This window comes from Pungitius pungitius, chromosome 6 (genome assembly GCF_949316345.1).
Source record: "Pungitius pungitius chromosome 6, fPunPun2.1, whole genome shotgun sequence".
Classification (NCBI taxonomy): domain Eukaryota; kingdom Metazoa; phylum Chordata; class Actinopteri; order Perciformes; family Gasterosteidae; genus Pungitius; species Pungitius pungitius.
The window spans coordinates 976,631-992,587 of NC_084905.1; the positions used below are offsets into that span (position 1 = coordinate 976,631).

Below are 15,957 nucleotides of genomic sequence, written 5' to 3' on the forward strand. Positions count from 1 at the left end.
AACTTCAGCATCAACGCTAGAAATAAATTGAGTTAAAACAGTTGAGCGTTAGCTGGACCTAGCGTAGCGTAGTATAGTCACGTGGCGTTAATCCTGCACTCGCTAACCTTTTTAGATATTGTCGCTGAAAGCACAAAAACTCACCTGATAGGTGTCTTTCTGTACAACGCCGAGGTCATTTTCCACAACGTGTGTAAAACCTCTTCATAACAAACTGTTCATTGAACGTGTTCAAACCACGAGGAAGTGAATCAAAGGCAAGACGAACCATTAGCGTCCCCGAGCGGTCCGGATGACCAAATCGTTTCTAAGAATACGAGGAAATGATTAGATGAACAACACGGTTTAGAAGATTTTTTCTCCATGGGAAAAGGTAGTTTATGCACGAGTATTTAACAAGAACATATACATACAACAATGTACTGCGCAAGTTAGATATAATTAGAGTTATTACAACACTGTTTGTATCGGCTGGCCGCGTGGCCTAATGGATAAGGCGTCTGACTTCGGATCAGAAGATTGCAGGTTCGAGTCCTGCCGCGGTCGCTCTTTTGCGACATTGCGTATATTTTTTTTATTTGAAAAAATGTCGCTATAATATCGAGACTGTCACATCCTTGCATGCAAGTGGCATTGTCATCTTTATGGGAGTCGTCTTAACCCCAAAATAATTTTAAAACCGAGCTTCCTGATACGAAGGTGCATTTAATGATTGCAGAGGGAGCTTCGGTGTCGGGCTTAATTCACTGCAACACTTATTCCATCCCTACAAAACGGCTCACGCTACGACTTCCCCGAAAACGGTACTTCGCGTTGCTTTTCACGTCTACGATGATGACACCAATGGGCATCACTACGGTAGCAAAGGGTTCACGTCTGCCTCTAAGTATATCGCGTCGGTCTGTATTCTAGCAGGATGATGTTGGCGGATTCATTCCGGTTGTGTTTTGCTTCTCAGGCGATGGCGGATGACACGGAGGATGTTGCGCTGGACTTTGCTGCCGACGAGCAGGACAGTGCGCGGAGAGGCGCAGTCCTAAGGTGCACTAGGACGATGCATTATCGAATATAGACCCATTTGTGTGGCAGAGAACATTTGAGTGAATATAGTATCAAAAGGGATGTCGTTTGAGAGACGCTTGTCAAAACGAGTGTCGTTTCAAATGACGCGAAACATCTATTAGGAAATATGCTCTCTCAGGTGTTTATAAGTGGCTATTTTTTTTGTTAGTTTGTGATTCAGAGTGAGTCTCTTTGCCTCTTAATGTGCTCAGAGGTGTAGATCTGCTGTAGCATGTATCAAAGTTGTCTTCTTGCTTTAATTATACAGGCCTTATTGGCATGTTTAGGCTTTAAATCCTTGCCAATCCTTTGCTTTTGATTGCAGACACCCACTCGTCTCCTTTTTCCACCTGTTCTTCCGGGTGGTTGCCATTGTTGCCTATTTACTCTGCGACTGGATCAGCGAGAACTTTGCCTCGTGTTTTGTGCTGATCATCACTCTGCTGTCTTTTGATTTCTGGTCTGTCAAGGTGAGATGTCAACCAAGTCAGCTACTGATTCCACTTTGCTTCTCGTGCCTTTCATGCCTCCTAATGAACTTCAGCACCGTTTCCCCTTTCCGCTTTGATTACTCACAATGTCCTGGCTTTCAGAATGTGACTGGCAGGCTGCTGGTCGGCCTGCGGTGGTGGAATCAGATTGACGAAGATGGAAAGAGCCTCTGGGTGTTTGAGGCCAAAAAAGTAAGACTTTCTGTGTTAGAGTGTGTGTGGGTGGGTTGCAGGTAATTAACATTTGCATTGATGTGTGTGCAGGCCTCCTTGGGCAATAGCATTGGGACAGAGGCAGAGGCGAGGATTTTCTGGCTGGGTCTTATCATCTGTCCTCTCATATGGACATTGTTCTTCTTCATCTCCCTCTTCTCCCTGAAGATTAAATGGCTGGTGAGACACATGCTGCTTGTGTGCATACTCTGTAGAAGCACATTATGATTATAAAACATCCCTCCTAAATGTACAATCCGGGTGACTTCCCCAGTCCCTTGTGGTTGCGAGTATTTCCCTCCAAGTGGCCAATCTCTATGGTTACCTACGCTGCAAGGCAGTAGGAGAGGATGGCCAGCCTGCAGACATCCGCGCTTTCTCAGGGCAGCACCTTCTGCAGCGTGTGAGTGATTGACTGCATCGTTGTCCTGTTAACATGTCAGAGTTCATTAAAACTGAATAAAATCTCACTTGTAACGTGTCCCCTTCCAGCCAGACATCATCTTTGGAATACTATGAAGATTACCTCCTCCTTTACAGCCATTCTGCTTCTGCTGTGTGTGTGTGTGTGTGTGTGTGTGTGTGAGAGAAAGAGAGAGAAATGAAAAAATGATCAAAAGCTTGATGAGAGCTACCTCATCTCCAAAGTTCCCACAAACTGCATTTACTTACTCGTGCATACCACATGCTGCTGACTTCAGGTCACATGTTCACAATAAAAAAAATAAGTGCATTTGTATTTGTTCCTACTGTCATTGGTTTGAACACCACTTATCTGCAAATACAGCAGCATGAAATAATTCAAAAGCCAATATAGTTTTTAAGCATATACACTCCAAGCTGTGTTTCCAGCTTTTGATGTAAATGTTGTGACCTGCTTTTAACAAAGCTCTGCTTTAAAGAGCACCGGGTCAAGTCTGATGTAAAGACCCTGGAGTATTTTTTGATAGCCTGTTAAAAAAACAAAAACACAATACTTCCAAAAGTTGCACCAGGAATGCAAAAATATGGACAGTTGTGAACTGTTAGGTCCACGTGTTGTGATGTGTGCCTGAATGCACCACATGATTAAGAAAATCAACAAAGGAATAGAAAGCACAAATAAAAAAATTCTTGTTTCCCGTTTAATCCAGTTGATTTTAAACTTTGTTTGTTTTTATTCAATTAAATATTAATTAATTTGTGTTCAGGACTTAGTGCAGATTCCAATCTGTAATAAAAAAAGTATTTAGACTAAATGATCACCTCTATTCACCCAATTTAGAGAAACTACAGTAACGTAATTTACTTTTTGCTAATGTTTGCTAATACGCATAATGGGACGACTCGATTGCATTTTAATTTAGAACCAGTCTGTTTTACAAACACAGTGAAATCCTTTAGAAAAACATTATATCTTGCCCGCACAGATTTGGAGGGAACTGATAACAGTCTGCTTGTCTGTGGCCCCTGACCTTCACATACAAACGGATCGGAGCTCAAAGATCCTCTATGGATTGAGAGGACTCGCTCTTGCTCCCAGCCTGCGATCAACCTTTCGCAGCGTACACACGCTAAGGCGGGAAATATTTGCACTGTGGCCTAGCTTACTGCTACACAAAGGCCATATAGCAACTTCTGTTATAAAAATTATGAATCCATTGCGTTGGTCTGGCCCAAAAGCTATGTTGGCCTTTGATGCACATGGTGTTGGTGATCTTCTTTCAATTGTGTGTATAACACGGCAGAGGGACCATTAATTTGCTAATTTAAATCAGGAGATCTGCAGAGGCAATAAGCTGGACTCTCAAATTGTAAAAATATGTGGTACCTTTCTGATTGCACAATTTGGTCTGAATCGAGACATATCATATTAAGAAATATGTAACTTACATAATGTGAAATCATCAAAAGCCGGGGAAATTGCTGAATGGACCTCGATGATGCCGATTTGTCACGATCATTGATGAATTTTCAATTTCCAGCATAGTGCTCAGAATTACTGGGTAAACTGGGAATATGATACAAAAAAAGACTCCAGAAAAGGAGGTTTGTCCTGCACATTGCTATCCCATGTCGATAAACCAAAAGTGTCATTATCAATACACCAGGGTTGAGTCATAGTAGCGGCGTTAAGAAATCAACAAAAAGCAAGAGAAAACCTCCTTGAGTGAGACGTCCTTTTGAACTGGTGCGTTCTCCGGCGCTGCGGGCTCTGTGATTGGTCGTGGCTCTGGCGTGACGTCAGTGCGGGAGCGAGTAGAGGAAGCGCGCAGCCCGGAGGAGAGGCAGAAGCTGGAGGACTGAGGATGCGACCGCACTCACCTGAGAGCGGACTCTCTACCCGATGGGCCCGATGTCCACGCAGAGAAAGAGCCATCCGGGGGGGCTCGTTACGACCTGAGGAGTTGAGGACATTTGTCTCCAGAGTCCGCTTTGCTTCTGAAAGAGGTAAGAGATGCGCGTGGAGACGCGCAGCCTTGGCTTTGAATCTGTTGTCAAGCCTCGTCCACATGATACACAGAGAGCTACACATAGGATGCATGTTAAGTTTGACTTTTAGATATTCACTTTTTTTTTTTTCGTTAAGTAACATGTTTTTTTTTTAACCAAACGCCCCGGCGTTTCATTTCAAACGAGGGAACGCGTTTGGTCCCCGTGTTCTTTGAAGTGCCAGAATATTTCACTACGCTCTTTGGTCTATTATTATCATCAGTAATAAATTGGATCCTGTAATAGCTCTTGCGGATAATCCGTGCCATGTGAAATAGTCCAGTTCTAGTAGAAGTAGGCCAATCGCAACTCTCATTAAAAGTAAGGATTCGTTGCCCCTCGGGAGCAAAAGAGCCCAGAGCAAATTAAAGCATCTTAAAGCCTAGCTCAATTCACATTTAGTAGATTAAAAAAAAAAAAAAAAGAAAACTGGGCCAGCTGTTGATCTCAGAGCATCATATGTGGTGTTTCTTCACACGTCTTGGGTTCATGGTCATGTGCACGGTTTGGTCACACTGACCTTTTATGATCATCCAATGGCATCAAATAGGCTGAGCATGTAGCTTAAATGATGACATGCGCACAGGTCTAACGGTACATGTGGTTGTTAGAGAGCCGTTCATGTGTTTCAGACATGATTAGTGGGATGAGATCGCACGGCGGGCCAGCGGGTAGTTTTCTACGGGCCAGGCCTGAAAATCTATCATCTGAAATAGATAGATTTTTTTTCAATGCAACTGGCGCTACTTGCATTTCTAATACGTCCCTTATCAGTTTAAACGACATTAATAAACATCGCTTCGAAGGCAATCAGAATAAACACTGTACACGTTTTCAATGATGTAATATTATATTTCGATATTTAAATACTCTGTGTGTCAATTGCAAGGCATGCTGATGCAATGTGCCCCTCACACACCGTGGCAAACTACTGATTTCTTTTTATTACTAAATCTTAAAATAATAATTGTATGTTTTTGAAGGCTCTAGAATATATCTAAAATGTAGATTATAACGAGGTCACTGTGGTGATCAGTAGGCCTTTAGCCAGACTCTTTTATCAAGACAGGACTATTCGCAACACACGTGATCCATCTCCTCTCACCACGTCGTGTTCAGCTGCTGTCTGTCATTCTCATTGGCCCGTAATTTAAATAAAACGTACTGGAGATGTGTGTGTGTGTGTGTTTTTATATTAAAGGCCTACTTCTCCATCCTGCTTCTAGATCACGTCAGCATCGCGTCGGGCTTCAGCAGAGAGCGAGAGGGGGTCTGTTTCTGTCTTTGGTTATCTAGCTGTATGAGTTTTAAATGCCTGTCATAAAGCTAGATAACCGAAAGTAGAAATGACTTCCGGAGCGTTGTGTTCATCCCCGAAAGATGCGGGACACCTCGAGCTTTCACCTCCCAAAAAGGTGAGAAAATAGTTTTACTTTTTTTTTTTTTTTAGTTTGATAAAAAAAAAAAAAAAAAAATAGCACAAAATAATCCAAAATCGCTACCAAACGTGTATATAATACATTTGTTTTTATGCATCGCGTCATCAATTAATTTGTATTTATTTTTAAGTATACACACTTTCAGTGTCAGATTTAAAGGACTTTGTTTCATGGTTCCTTTTTGCAGAATGAAATGTTCAACTATATATCAGACATGTTGGGGTCTCAGGGAAACAAAATAACCATTGATAAATTTCTTTAAAAAAAAACACACACCAGTTAACCCAGCATCTCATTTACGACTTTATAGCGCGACACATTGTTTGTTTGTTTTTCCCATCTCAATTCACTTCATTTTGAGGATTCAGAATATGAGCTCCTTGTACAAAGGGCCCTCAGTGTGGTGTTTTCGGTGCATTCAGGCCCTCTACAACGTGGTGCTGAATGTTAAACAGGTCGCTCCGGTGGAGGGGAACAGCACGGACTCAAACCCTTTAGTTTTTACCCTGTGGAAGAAGATCAAATTGAATAATAAATGCACAGCGTTGATATTACATCATAATAATAGTCTTTTTTTTGTTTTTCTTTTCACAGGAGACATTTAACGTGTCACGGCGGAAAGCACAGGTGTTTCCAATACCACCAACAAAGGCTCGCTTCTATTTCCATGTAAGTCATGACGACGTGAGCGCGAGCTAAATAGAACCCAGCCCTCTTTAATTGGGCTACTGGGACGTGTGTCTTCCAGAGAAAAAAAAAGAGGCTGATCACACCTCAGGGTGTTTAATCTGATCCCTTCTGCTCACCTGCAGTAAGTGAAAAGACAAACAAACGGGACGTCTCTCTGGGGCCCCTGGAGGCTCCTCTCTGGGTTGTCCTGCCATCCTTCCTCTAATCTTTTGGGAGAGTCACTTCTATTTATTATATATTTAAAATTTGTACCTGTGAGACGTACGTTTGTAGGAGAAAGAAAAGGGAGACTGCGCTAATGCGTTGGCTGCTTAATAACGCAGTGGAGTGGTGCAGCGTCACACACACACACACACACACACACACACACACAGGGTTAAAAAAGACACTTGGCGTCTGCATTTGAAGCCGTGGCTAATCTCAAGGCCTTTGGGACACATTGTGTGGTGGCTCAATGAAAAAGGGCCCCGGGGCCCATCCTGTAGACAGGATCTGAGTTTTTGAACTTGGCACTTCAGTGCCGTGCATCAACGCTCAGCCCGTGGAACGCCACGAAAGGCTAAATAGCACCAAAGTGAGATGGGCTTTTCATTCACCCTCCTAACTGCCTATCGCAGACCAGCTTGTTTTTTCGCGGCGAGATTTTAGGCTGTGTGTGGGGGGGGGGGGGGGGGGGGGGGGAGCCGATGAGGTCCAAGTGTTTGCCCGGAGCTTCCCCTGTCGGGGCGTGTCAGCACGGCGCTCCTCCTCAATGAAGAGGAGTAAAAACACTTGAGGCTTTATTTATGGGATAGTCGGGGAGTTCTTGTTTCAACCTGTAAAATAAAAAAAGAAAAAATGTGTTCTTTCACCTTGAGCAAAAACACGCACTCATGCACACACTAAAACTTGGCCATCAATGGAGAAAAGCATCTCAGTGAAAGCAAAGAAGAAAGCAAAGTTACTATTTAGCCTGCGTTTGGCTGTGCTTATAATTAAAAGTGCAAATGTGTTTCTGTTCTTTCATTCCTTGGTTTTTCTCTCTTTTTACAGGCTTCCATTGAATGATGGTGGATCCCTGAAAGGAAGAGCGAGGAGGGGAAAAAGTGGTCGGTCCGGAATCGCTACCTCCTCCTCCTCCTCCTCCTCCTCCTCCTGTCCGCTCCCCCCCCCCCCCCCCCCCCCCCCCCATTCTTCGTCCTTTTTTTTTTTTTTTGGCCCAAGAGCCTCTAATGCCATCTGTGCTGCCAACGGGTGGGACACCGGCCGTGCCAGCACGCGGACAAAGACCCTTCCGGATCCCCCGGGGCGCGGGCACGCTCACAGGAGCCATCTTGGGGAGACGTTGCCGCGCGGCGGCGGCACCTAAAATGGCAGACTGGCACACGAGGTGAGCGGCATCGTGGGTTTTCTGCCTGGGTACCAGTGGTGATGGCGGTGGGCAGCGAGTGGGTTGGGGGGGGGGGGGTGTTTGATGGGGGATGGGGGGGCAGAAGGAAAGAAGATGAGTTTCCTATTTCCTCCCCAGTCACACATGGCCTCCCCATTTTCTCTTCTATCTTCTGCTTCTGCTAATTAGCAGTTAAGGGGTGATTCGAGGGAGGCGGTGGGTGAGAGAAGGGTGGTGGTGGTGGTGGTGGTTGGTGCTGGGAGGAAGAGGAAGGGGGGGGGCTGGGGGCTGGGTAGCAAACAAAATTAATGAGCTGGCACTGGTTGAAGGAAACCTGCCATCCTCTCTTGTCATGGTGGTTCTTTACTCCTTGATGCAAGCCACGATGGTGATGATGGTGTACATTTTATTTCCACCCGACAAACCTCGTCGATGAATTCATGCAAAACCCCTTTTATTATGGGATTTACATTATGGAGTTTAGTATTATCTTAGCTGTCTTAATGTGCCTCCAGTTAAAGCGCTCAGGTGAATTCTATCACTGAGATAATAACTATTTGGGAAATTGCATTATTTTTCTTCTTAGTAGAACCATTACAATTTTAGATTTAGTTTACTTTATGAACACATGTGTTTTAGCTCACAAGGCAGCTGTAGTGATATCAATTTTCAGGCTAGTTTAAGGGCTTTAAATGGCATTTTTGATGGAGTTAAATTACCGGATATATTGAGTATCTCAAATCATCTTCAGCAATTATTCCTAAACGTTTTATGATTGCAACTCTCTCTCTCTCTATATTATATATATATATATATATGTATATATAATATCCAGTATTACCCTGTTACTACAACAGCACACACGGTTAAAAAGGTTTATTTGACACAAACACTAAAAATCTCCCATCCTTCCCGAAAGAGGTCTCTGTCGCATATAAAATCTCCAAATCTCCACCTCTCCCGTCGCCTGTAACCTCCTACGCGGATGTGCAGCCACACAAAGCTCCCGTGAAGGCTCCTTGTGACGGAGCGGAGCGGCCCGGTGACACGTGAGCATGTGTGTCCGGGGCCAACATGTGCAGCTGCAGCGCTGCCTGTGTGTTAATGAACAGCGCCGTGCATTTTCACATTATCATTCAGCCCCGCTCTCTCCCCTCTCAATAGCTGTTTAGTCCACCCCCCCATCCCCCCCCCGCCCTCAGTGAAGGCCTGCTTTCCCACCATTGTGGGAGCTGGTGCTGCGGCGGGCCTGGGCTGGGGGGCAGGGTGGGAAAGACCCTCCAGACTAGACATGAGCAGATGCCTGAGACATTAGACTGTCGTGCGGATCAACGGGGTCGGGCGAGCTGCTGAGTTTTAATGTGTGAGCAAGTGTATGTGCGTTTGATATGTGTGATGAGGGGGGGGGGGGGGGTGGGGGCCCTGGAGTGCCACCTGACTGTTCATTAGTCTTTTCAGCCTCCTCTGCATGTCTGAAAGGCATGTAGATGCTGTTTAGAGAGGGATCCTGCTGCATTCAGACATGACGTGCATATAGAGGCGCGGGCCGGCACCCTGTCACACGGCACATCGCGCTTCGGTCGCCTCAAAGGCGGGACAAACGCAACAAATAGACATTTTCACCTTTTTTTTTCCCACATTGGGAATCTGACCTCATTTCATGCGGCGCGCCCATGCACACTTATTGCACACTTTATCGATACTCCGTGTATCGTCCTTCTTGCAAACACAATCCACATGTCACAGACAGGCATCACAGAAACATCACAAGACAGGCAGAGACAGGGTTTCACTGAGAACGACTGAGCTGACGCGGTGGGTGTGTGCCCAACAGGCTGAATGATGTAACCTGCGGATAGAGATAATTAATCAGCCTCATTCTGCACATGTGCTTCCCCAAAATATGTACGGCATGGGCTAGCCCCACATGTCAAGAGACGATTCCCTCTCTTCATATTCCAAAGACTCTGAGCTGTCTTTATAAATGGCATTCTCACTGCTCGCCTGTGGTACACAGCGCATCGCTCCGGGGCAGATTTGACTGAAGCAAAAAAAGAAAGAAAGAAAGCAAGGTGAAGGCGAGGAATAAATAATTGTGATACTGCAGCTCGCTTAGTGCTACGTTTCTGTTGCAGATCTCCATGGTACGTTTGGGGGGGGAAAAAAGAGGAGCAGAGGAGGGGGGGCAGGGGGTGGGGGGGGGATGTGATAAAACTGTGGCTTTCGTAAAGTCAAAACTGGAGACTCATCGAGAAAAGGGTTAAAGACAATGGAGACAAAGGAGGCGCCGGAGGCAGGTGTTGCAGACACGTTTTGGCCACCGGTGTCGATGGCACCTCTGCTGGGCTCGCGTTGGCTAGCGCAGTGTCGTCCTGCTGAAGCAATCTGCAGCCCGCAAGGACCTGCAGCCGCATGCGACAGCTGCAGCAGCCAACAGAGGCCGGGCGCTCCAAGACGGGCGGTGACTGATGCAAATCTGTCCGTAGAATGGGTTTGTTCTTACTACGCGTGTTACGTGCAGAGGGATCAATAGAAAATAGAGCAACACACACACACACACACACACACAACATATTTATTTATCTATCTATTGATTACTACCGCTTATTCTGACTAATTGCGATATGCAGCTTGACATAAAATGAGTGTTAGTGCAAACAGTTAAATGTTTGAATCGTTATAACCTCAGTTTTAATCCAGAGTGTCTGAGCAGTGAGTTTTGGCCTCTTGGACGGCGCGTCGGGAGAATTTAGGATGTGAATATTCCTCTGCACGCTGTGGACACTTAAATATTCAGGCTTACATTTCTTCTTGTAAATGACCTTAAAACCCAAACAAAAAAAATGTATCTCCCCTTCTTAAAATGACATAAGTATAGATGATTACCTTCCTTTTCCTTTTGTCCCCCTTTCCTCTGTTATTCATTTATAACTATCTGGGATTTTCAGTGCAGGAAAATGATGATGTGTGACATGATGAAGGGACAGAAGCCGGGTGAAGCAGCGTAGCCATGGTGGCGATAAAATGTTAATACCATACAGCTCCTGGGTTACCTCTTTGGATTCCCCTCACTATGTGTGGACACTATTAATGTTTTAACGGCTCGACTGTGATTTATAAAGCCGGGCTCGCTGGGGCCGCCCATAGTCTTGGATGAGGTCCAATGTGGGTCAAGCGGGGATCATCTGGGTTTTTTTTTTTTAATGCAACTTTGGCCGAGACTAATGTAGCACAAAGCCTGACATTAAGTATCTTAGAGGAAGATGGAGAGAAGTTTCTACATCCCGAGCTTTTCAGATTACGTCTGTTGGATGTGGCGTCCTGAGTGGGGGTCCTGTACGCTCCAATGAAAGTATAGAAGAATTAGGTGACTGAGCCTTTAATGCAGCGGCCCTTTGTAATCATATCAGGAGGAGATGAGGTTCTGCGCTGAATCCTTGGTGTGGCCTCATTTTTCATTTATTGTCACTCTACTGGTACAGTATGTGAATTTGATACCAGGCTAAGGGTTGAAAAGAGGGGGGGAAAAGTCCAGAGTGTGCTCATCCTCGTGTCGCTTTTCTTGCATCAGATGGATATACGACTCCGTCGCACAAGTTCAAGTTCATGGGTGCAGTCGCTCTGTCTGCGGCCAGTCGGGGGGGGGGGGGTGATTGGGGAGTCTGTGACCACCCTGCAGTACGGGGGAGGAGGTGGAGGTGGAGGTTGGCTGGGTGGATGGATGGGGGGGTACATGGTCTTTGACCTCTGTTGGGGTTGCTATGGGAAAGAGGCCCGGCCGGCTCAGTAATGTACGAGTGAAAAGGCCGAACTGTCAGAGCTGTCCAGCAGACGTCAACCCCCCACCACACACACACACACACACACACATTAGCGCTAACCCATTCACACATACTCACAGATGGCACGGGCCAGCTTGGGAATGTAAGCTGCGAGACACCATTATAATTCATCCAGCCTTTAGAGTTACACATTACCAGTCTACACCTCTTCTTCCTCAGAGCCGCTATTGTGTTGGACCACTTGTGTCTCATTTCTCAGCCTCATCCTACACATCTGAACAGCCATTGTGTATGTGCTGTGGACTTATGGGCTTATAAAACGGCAAATGCGCCACAGCGTTGGTGAAGTACAAGAACTTCTTACATCACAAAGACAAGAGCTTTGTCTCCTTGCAGAAGTTCTACAAACAAAATCAACCATAAAAAAACGGCTAAAACTTCAAACTAAAACAAGGCTTTTGAATTTGTTGCAACCCACGCCTCTATTCTTGTGTTATATTTATCAACCTTTCGGGATAAACTGCCTGTATAGGAATACATAGATAAAATCATCTGTGGCATCAGATGAGAATATATTTCTGTCTGCTCGCCTGTGTTGAATGTTTAAGTGCTCCGGTGTCAGAGAGGGTCTGCAAATCTACTGATTGTAATACGTGCATGTTTCCATGCCCCCTCTGTAAACGTGTGCAAGTGTGTCCTCATTTAAGGTTGCATTCACCCAGGAATAAAAGAGCACATATTTGCATACGCTGCATGCTGTCTGCAGAGAGGGAGCAGTCAAAAAAAAAAAAAAAAAAAGATATCAGAGGTGGACAAAGGGAACGAGGACAAATCCTTCATTGTGGGGTTGGTGGGAGAAAAGCCTTGTCTGAATTGGGGAGTGGGTGAAAATTGACAGAGAAAGAGTTTGGGCTGGTTCCCTGTGGGGATAAAAGCCTTAAGATCCCTCCATGCATACAGCCTGAAAATGGGAGAGAAGAACAACATGCAGAGCGCAGGGGCCTATTTTGACTGGGCATGAAAGGAAAGTTTGTTTTTCTATAAAAACACTGCCTACAATTTCTGATGTACAGAACCAAATCTCAAGCCCAACAGCACATTTGGTTGTTTGTTTGCAGAGGGTTAGGTTTTCAGAATCATTGTGCTCTTAAAACATATCACTCGCTTTGATACATCAGCACCTTCATGTGTTGGCTTTTTAAAAATGATTAAAATTCATCTTCTAGTTCTTGACAAATGTTCTTTTCTCAATATGAATGTCGAGAAAGTATGTATTGCAGTGGAGAAAAAAAAAACCCCTTCCTTCTTTCTTGTGAATCAGCATTGAGTGTTTATGGAACAAAGTTGTATTATTATGCTAATGACTCCCTCTGTCGTTTATTCCCAGGACGGGACGGGATCTGCGAGCCTCTCTGCACTCTGAGAGGAGATCCTCGACCAAACTCAACCAAATGTAGTCCCCAGAAGGTCTAAACGAGTCCTGTGTGGCAAAGGACTGAAAGTAAAGAGCTGTTGTGTAAGCCGGAAATGTTTGATTCGGATATGCATGTTATTGCATTAATCTGTGTGATCCACCATGTTTACGTGCCTTACTTTTAAATCGTCCTCACTGATATATCACATTCTAGTCACTGCATTTACATGTTTTAATGCAATGTAATTCATAATATATGAAATTGTTGTTCTCCTATGCCTGAATTGAAGTAGTAATTTCTTTGAAATAAATCTATAAATGAAAATATTTTTGACAATCATGCTTTTTTTTTAGCAATTATTTCAGTGATCAATTAGTAAAGGATACGATAGATTATTACACTGCTGACATCCTAAAATATGTGTTTTTATGTATATGTATATTTTCAACAGCCATTTGTCTTTAATCTTCAAAAGAGTGAAGGATTGATCCAAAATATACAGGAGTCAAGTCTGCAGGAGCTTTTTTGTCTGCTTTCTGTTTTTAGATTGAAATGGTCATTTGTGTGAGGATGGTGCGACGCAGTGTTTGAGTGACCCCACATTAAGGTTTAATTAGGAGGAGCAGACGGGGGGGGGGGGGGGGGGGAAAGAAAAATTCATTGCCCACTAAACTGTCTACACTCTGAAACAAGACATTCACTCTGTCCATGTTGGCTGTGAAAGATGATATATGAACTAATAACATAACCAGAGGGAGTTATATTTGGAAAACTGTTTTTGTGGTTGTTTTTTTTTTTAAATCTGAATTTCTTTTTACTGCTCACCAGGCAGTAAAAGTTTGGAGGATTAATCAGTTTTGGGGATTACAGGCCTTGGTGGCGTCCGACTCATCAGATGCTCATGCATTCTGTAAGAGTTTATCTCAAAGGGTTCCCTCTCCATTAAAATGATGCTTTATCTTAGATTTAGAAGTTTGATATTCTTTTTTCCACAATTAAACACCTTCCCTGGGATTACTTCTTGTGATTTTATTCAATGTGCAAAAATGTATTTTAATTTGTTTTTAAATATCTTATCTGTTTACAACAAATTAAAAAAAAATACATGTTAATTGTATAATGTGTAAAAACATGGCTGTCACATATTGCAGTAATGTGTACAATAGCTGTCGCATTAAGATAAGCAAAAAAACTAGACTGGTGAATAAATACAAACAGAGGATCTAGAAAACAAAATAAACGGTAAACAGAAAAGAGACAAAAATAGGCTCTAATCCGGTTGAGGGCACATGGGAGTTGCATGAACGAACTGAACATGTGCTTGAATCTAAAGTCACACTCAGTGGAGCCAGGCACGATTCGGCATGTTTTCAATCCACCCAAAATGTTGTGCAGCCACTGATTTGGGGCACCGGTTCCCCCTCTGGAAACTGAAATCATCCTCTGCAGGGTGGGGATGGAATGAAAGCCCAAAGGCTTCAATGGCTTTTATAAAAAGACTGCTGCATTTGTGATTTTCATCATCACATACATGCATTCACTACCGTGTGCTCTGAACATGCGTGTTGGAGGCGTGGTCGTGTCAGCCTCAGCGTGCTAGCGTCCCGCTGCCAACGTATCGCTGACGTGACGCTCGGGACGAAAATGCTTTTTTGATGAGTTTCGTGTGGTGCGGGACTGCTGGTCAGGGACCTGTTGGATGGCAGCACAGGGGTCAGGGGTCATGATCTGGACAGTCCCCCGAGAGGACGTTAAACAGGCTGCAGAGATGCTGAGGTCAGGAGTCGCCTGAGCCAGAGCCAAAAGGTCAAGGGCCGCTAATTAAGTGGCTATTTCCTGCTTTTGGCCATTGACCAGTGGACTCAGAGGCAGACAGGAAAATGCCTCAGGAAGTTCATAAAAACAAGGAAAACAAATTTGTGGCCAGTAAAAGAGGAAATATAAAGGGTAGTAGGGGTGGAGAATGAACAGTGCAACATGAACAAACTTTTAAAATAACATTAATCTCTTCTGGTCCTTTCGGTGATTTTTTTTTTTTTTTTTTTACATGATTGAGACTTTCTTACAAGAGCGTAGATGCAAATGTATTTTAAAAGATGATGTCAAGTTCAACAATCTTACATTAAATCCTTCAGAAGAAGGGAGAGGAACTCCGAGGCAGGGCCTCAAGTTAAAGAATTCAAACCTTTTGGAGGGAAAGTCAGTAAAAAGTGTTTATGCCTTTGCAGCCACTGAATAAGCCTATGTGTATATGATCCTTTAGCATAAGAATGGAGATGGGGCCTGTGAACTCCTCTGACACTGACCTTTCTCCCAGGATGTGAATAGTATCACTCAAGAGCTGCCGGCAGCCTTTCAGTCAGACCCGAGCGGTGCCCTCGCCTAAAACTCCCAATCGGGCTGATTTAATGCATCCTACGAGCCCTTCCTCACCACCCGGCTCACCGCCCTGCGTCACCCTCCCTCCCCACAGCCCTGCCTCCTGGGCCCCTGCGTTTCGGAGCGGTGGAGGTGGCTGGTTTAAAAACAACAGGGGGGGCCTTCTCTCCTCCCAAAGAGTCTGGCTCTCTTTATGACCAATTGGTTCCTCCCCCCAAGGAGCCGATGCTAAATGTTGAATTTCTGAAATAGGAAAGGAACATATGTAACGGAGAGGAATAGTTTATGGGATCCAGGGGAATGCGCGCTTCTGTCTGCCGTTTTGCAGAAATTGACTCGATAAAATACAGCCAACGGGAAGACAAAGACAACTCTCCATTTAGCTAATTGATTATATTCGATTTCCATGCAATAAGTCATTTTAGAGCATGCGTGTATTTCAATTGTATTCAGTTCCAGTCAAACGTTGACACATTTTTCATTTAATTCAATGAGATAGTGTGTCCAAACTTTTGAGTGGTGCTGTATTCTACTTACTAATTAAATGGATTAAAAAAAAAGGATGCAGTAAAATACACACACACAATTTAGCAATATGCTCATCTAAAAATATATTTTACAAACCATCATCTCAGCATGATACTT

The 15,957-nt window shown here is 44.3% G+C and overlaps 1 protein-coding gene, 1 long non-coding RNA gene and 1 other non-coding gene across 5 annotated transcripts; all 3 read left to right on the plus strand.

The window, feature by feature from the left end:
* Positions 1-317: 317 nt before the first annotated feature.
* Positions 318-2,364, plus strand: LOC119196444 (Golgi apparatus membrane protein TVP23 homolog A-like). 3 transcript variants are annotated; one of them, XM_037452145.2, is made up of 7 exons: positions 318-373; positions 959-1,041; positions 1,388-1,532; positions 1,656-1,745; positions 1,818-1,946; positions 2,041-2,169; positions 2,259-2,364. In XM_037452145.2, exons 2-7 carry the CDS (start codon positions 962-964, stop codon positions 2,283-2,285), a joined length of 600 nt encoding a protein of 199 aa, XP_037308042.2. In that variant the 5' UTR covers positions 318-373; positions 959-961; the 3' UTR covers positions 2,286-2,364. The 3 variants fall into 3 exon arrangements, with proteins under 3 accessions (XP_037308042.2, XP_037308040.2, XP_037308041.2); XM_037452143.2 differs by lacking the exon at positions 318-373 and adding an exon at positions 507-858; XM_037452144.2 differs by lacking the exon at positions 318-373 and adding an exon at positions 507-803.
* Positions 474-546, plus strand: trnar-ucg (transfer RNA arginine (anticodon UCG)). The gene has a single exon. It is a non-coding gene; the product is annotated as a tRNA-Arg (tRNA).
* Positions 2,365-4,023: 1,659 nt separating the features above from the next.
* Positions 4,024-13,259, plus strand: LOC119196445 (uncharacterized). The gene is made up of 5 exons (XR_005114310.2): positions 4,024-4,196; positions 5,465-5,653; positions 6,272-6,346; positions 7,400-7,736; positions 12,906-13,259. It is a non-coding gene; the product is annotated as an uncharacterized LOC119196445 (long non-coding RNA).
* Positions 13,260-15,957: the final 2,698 nt, after the last annotated feature.

Bases quoted from the DNA above. Each gene is read 5' to 3' on its own strand.
- LOC119196444 (XM_037452143.2), top strand. From the start codon at position 709: ATGATTGCAGAGGGAGCTTCGGTGTCGGGCTTAATTCACTGCAACACT. The intron at 1,746-1,817 runs GTAAGACTTTCT...ATGTGTGTGCAG, and splicing joins GGGTGTTTGAGGCCAAAAAA to GCCTCCTTGGGCAATAGCAT. The intron at 1,947-2,040 runs GTGAGACACATG...TGACTTCCCCAG, and splicing joins CCCTGAAGATTAAATGGCTG to TCCCTTGTGGTTGCGAGTAT.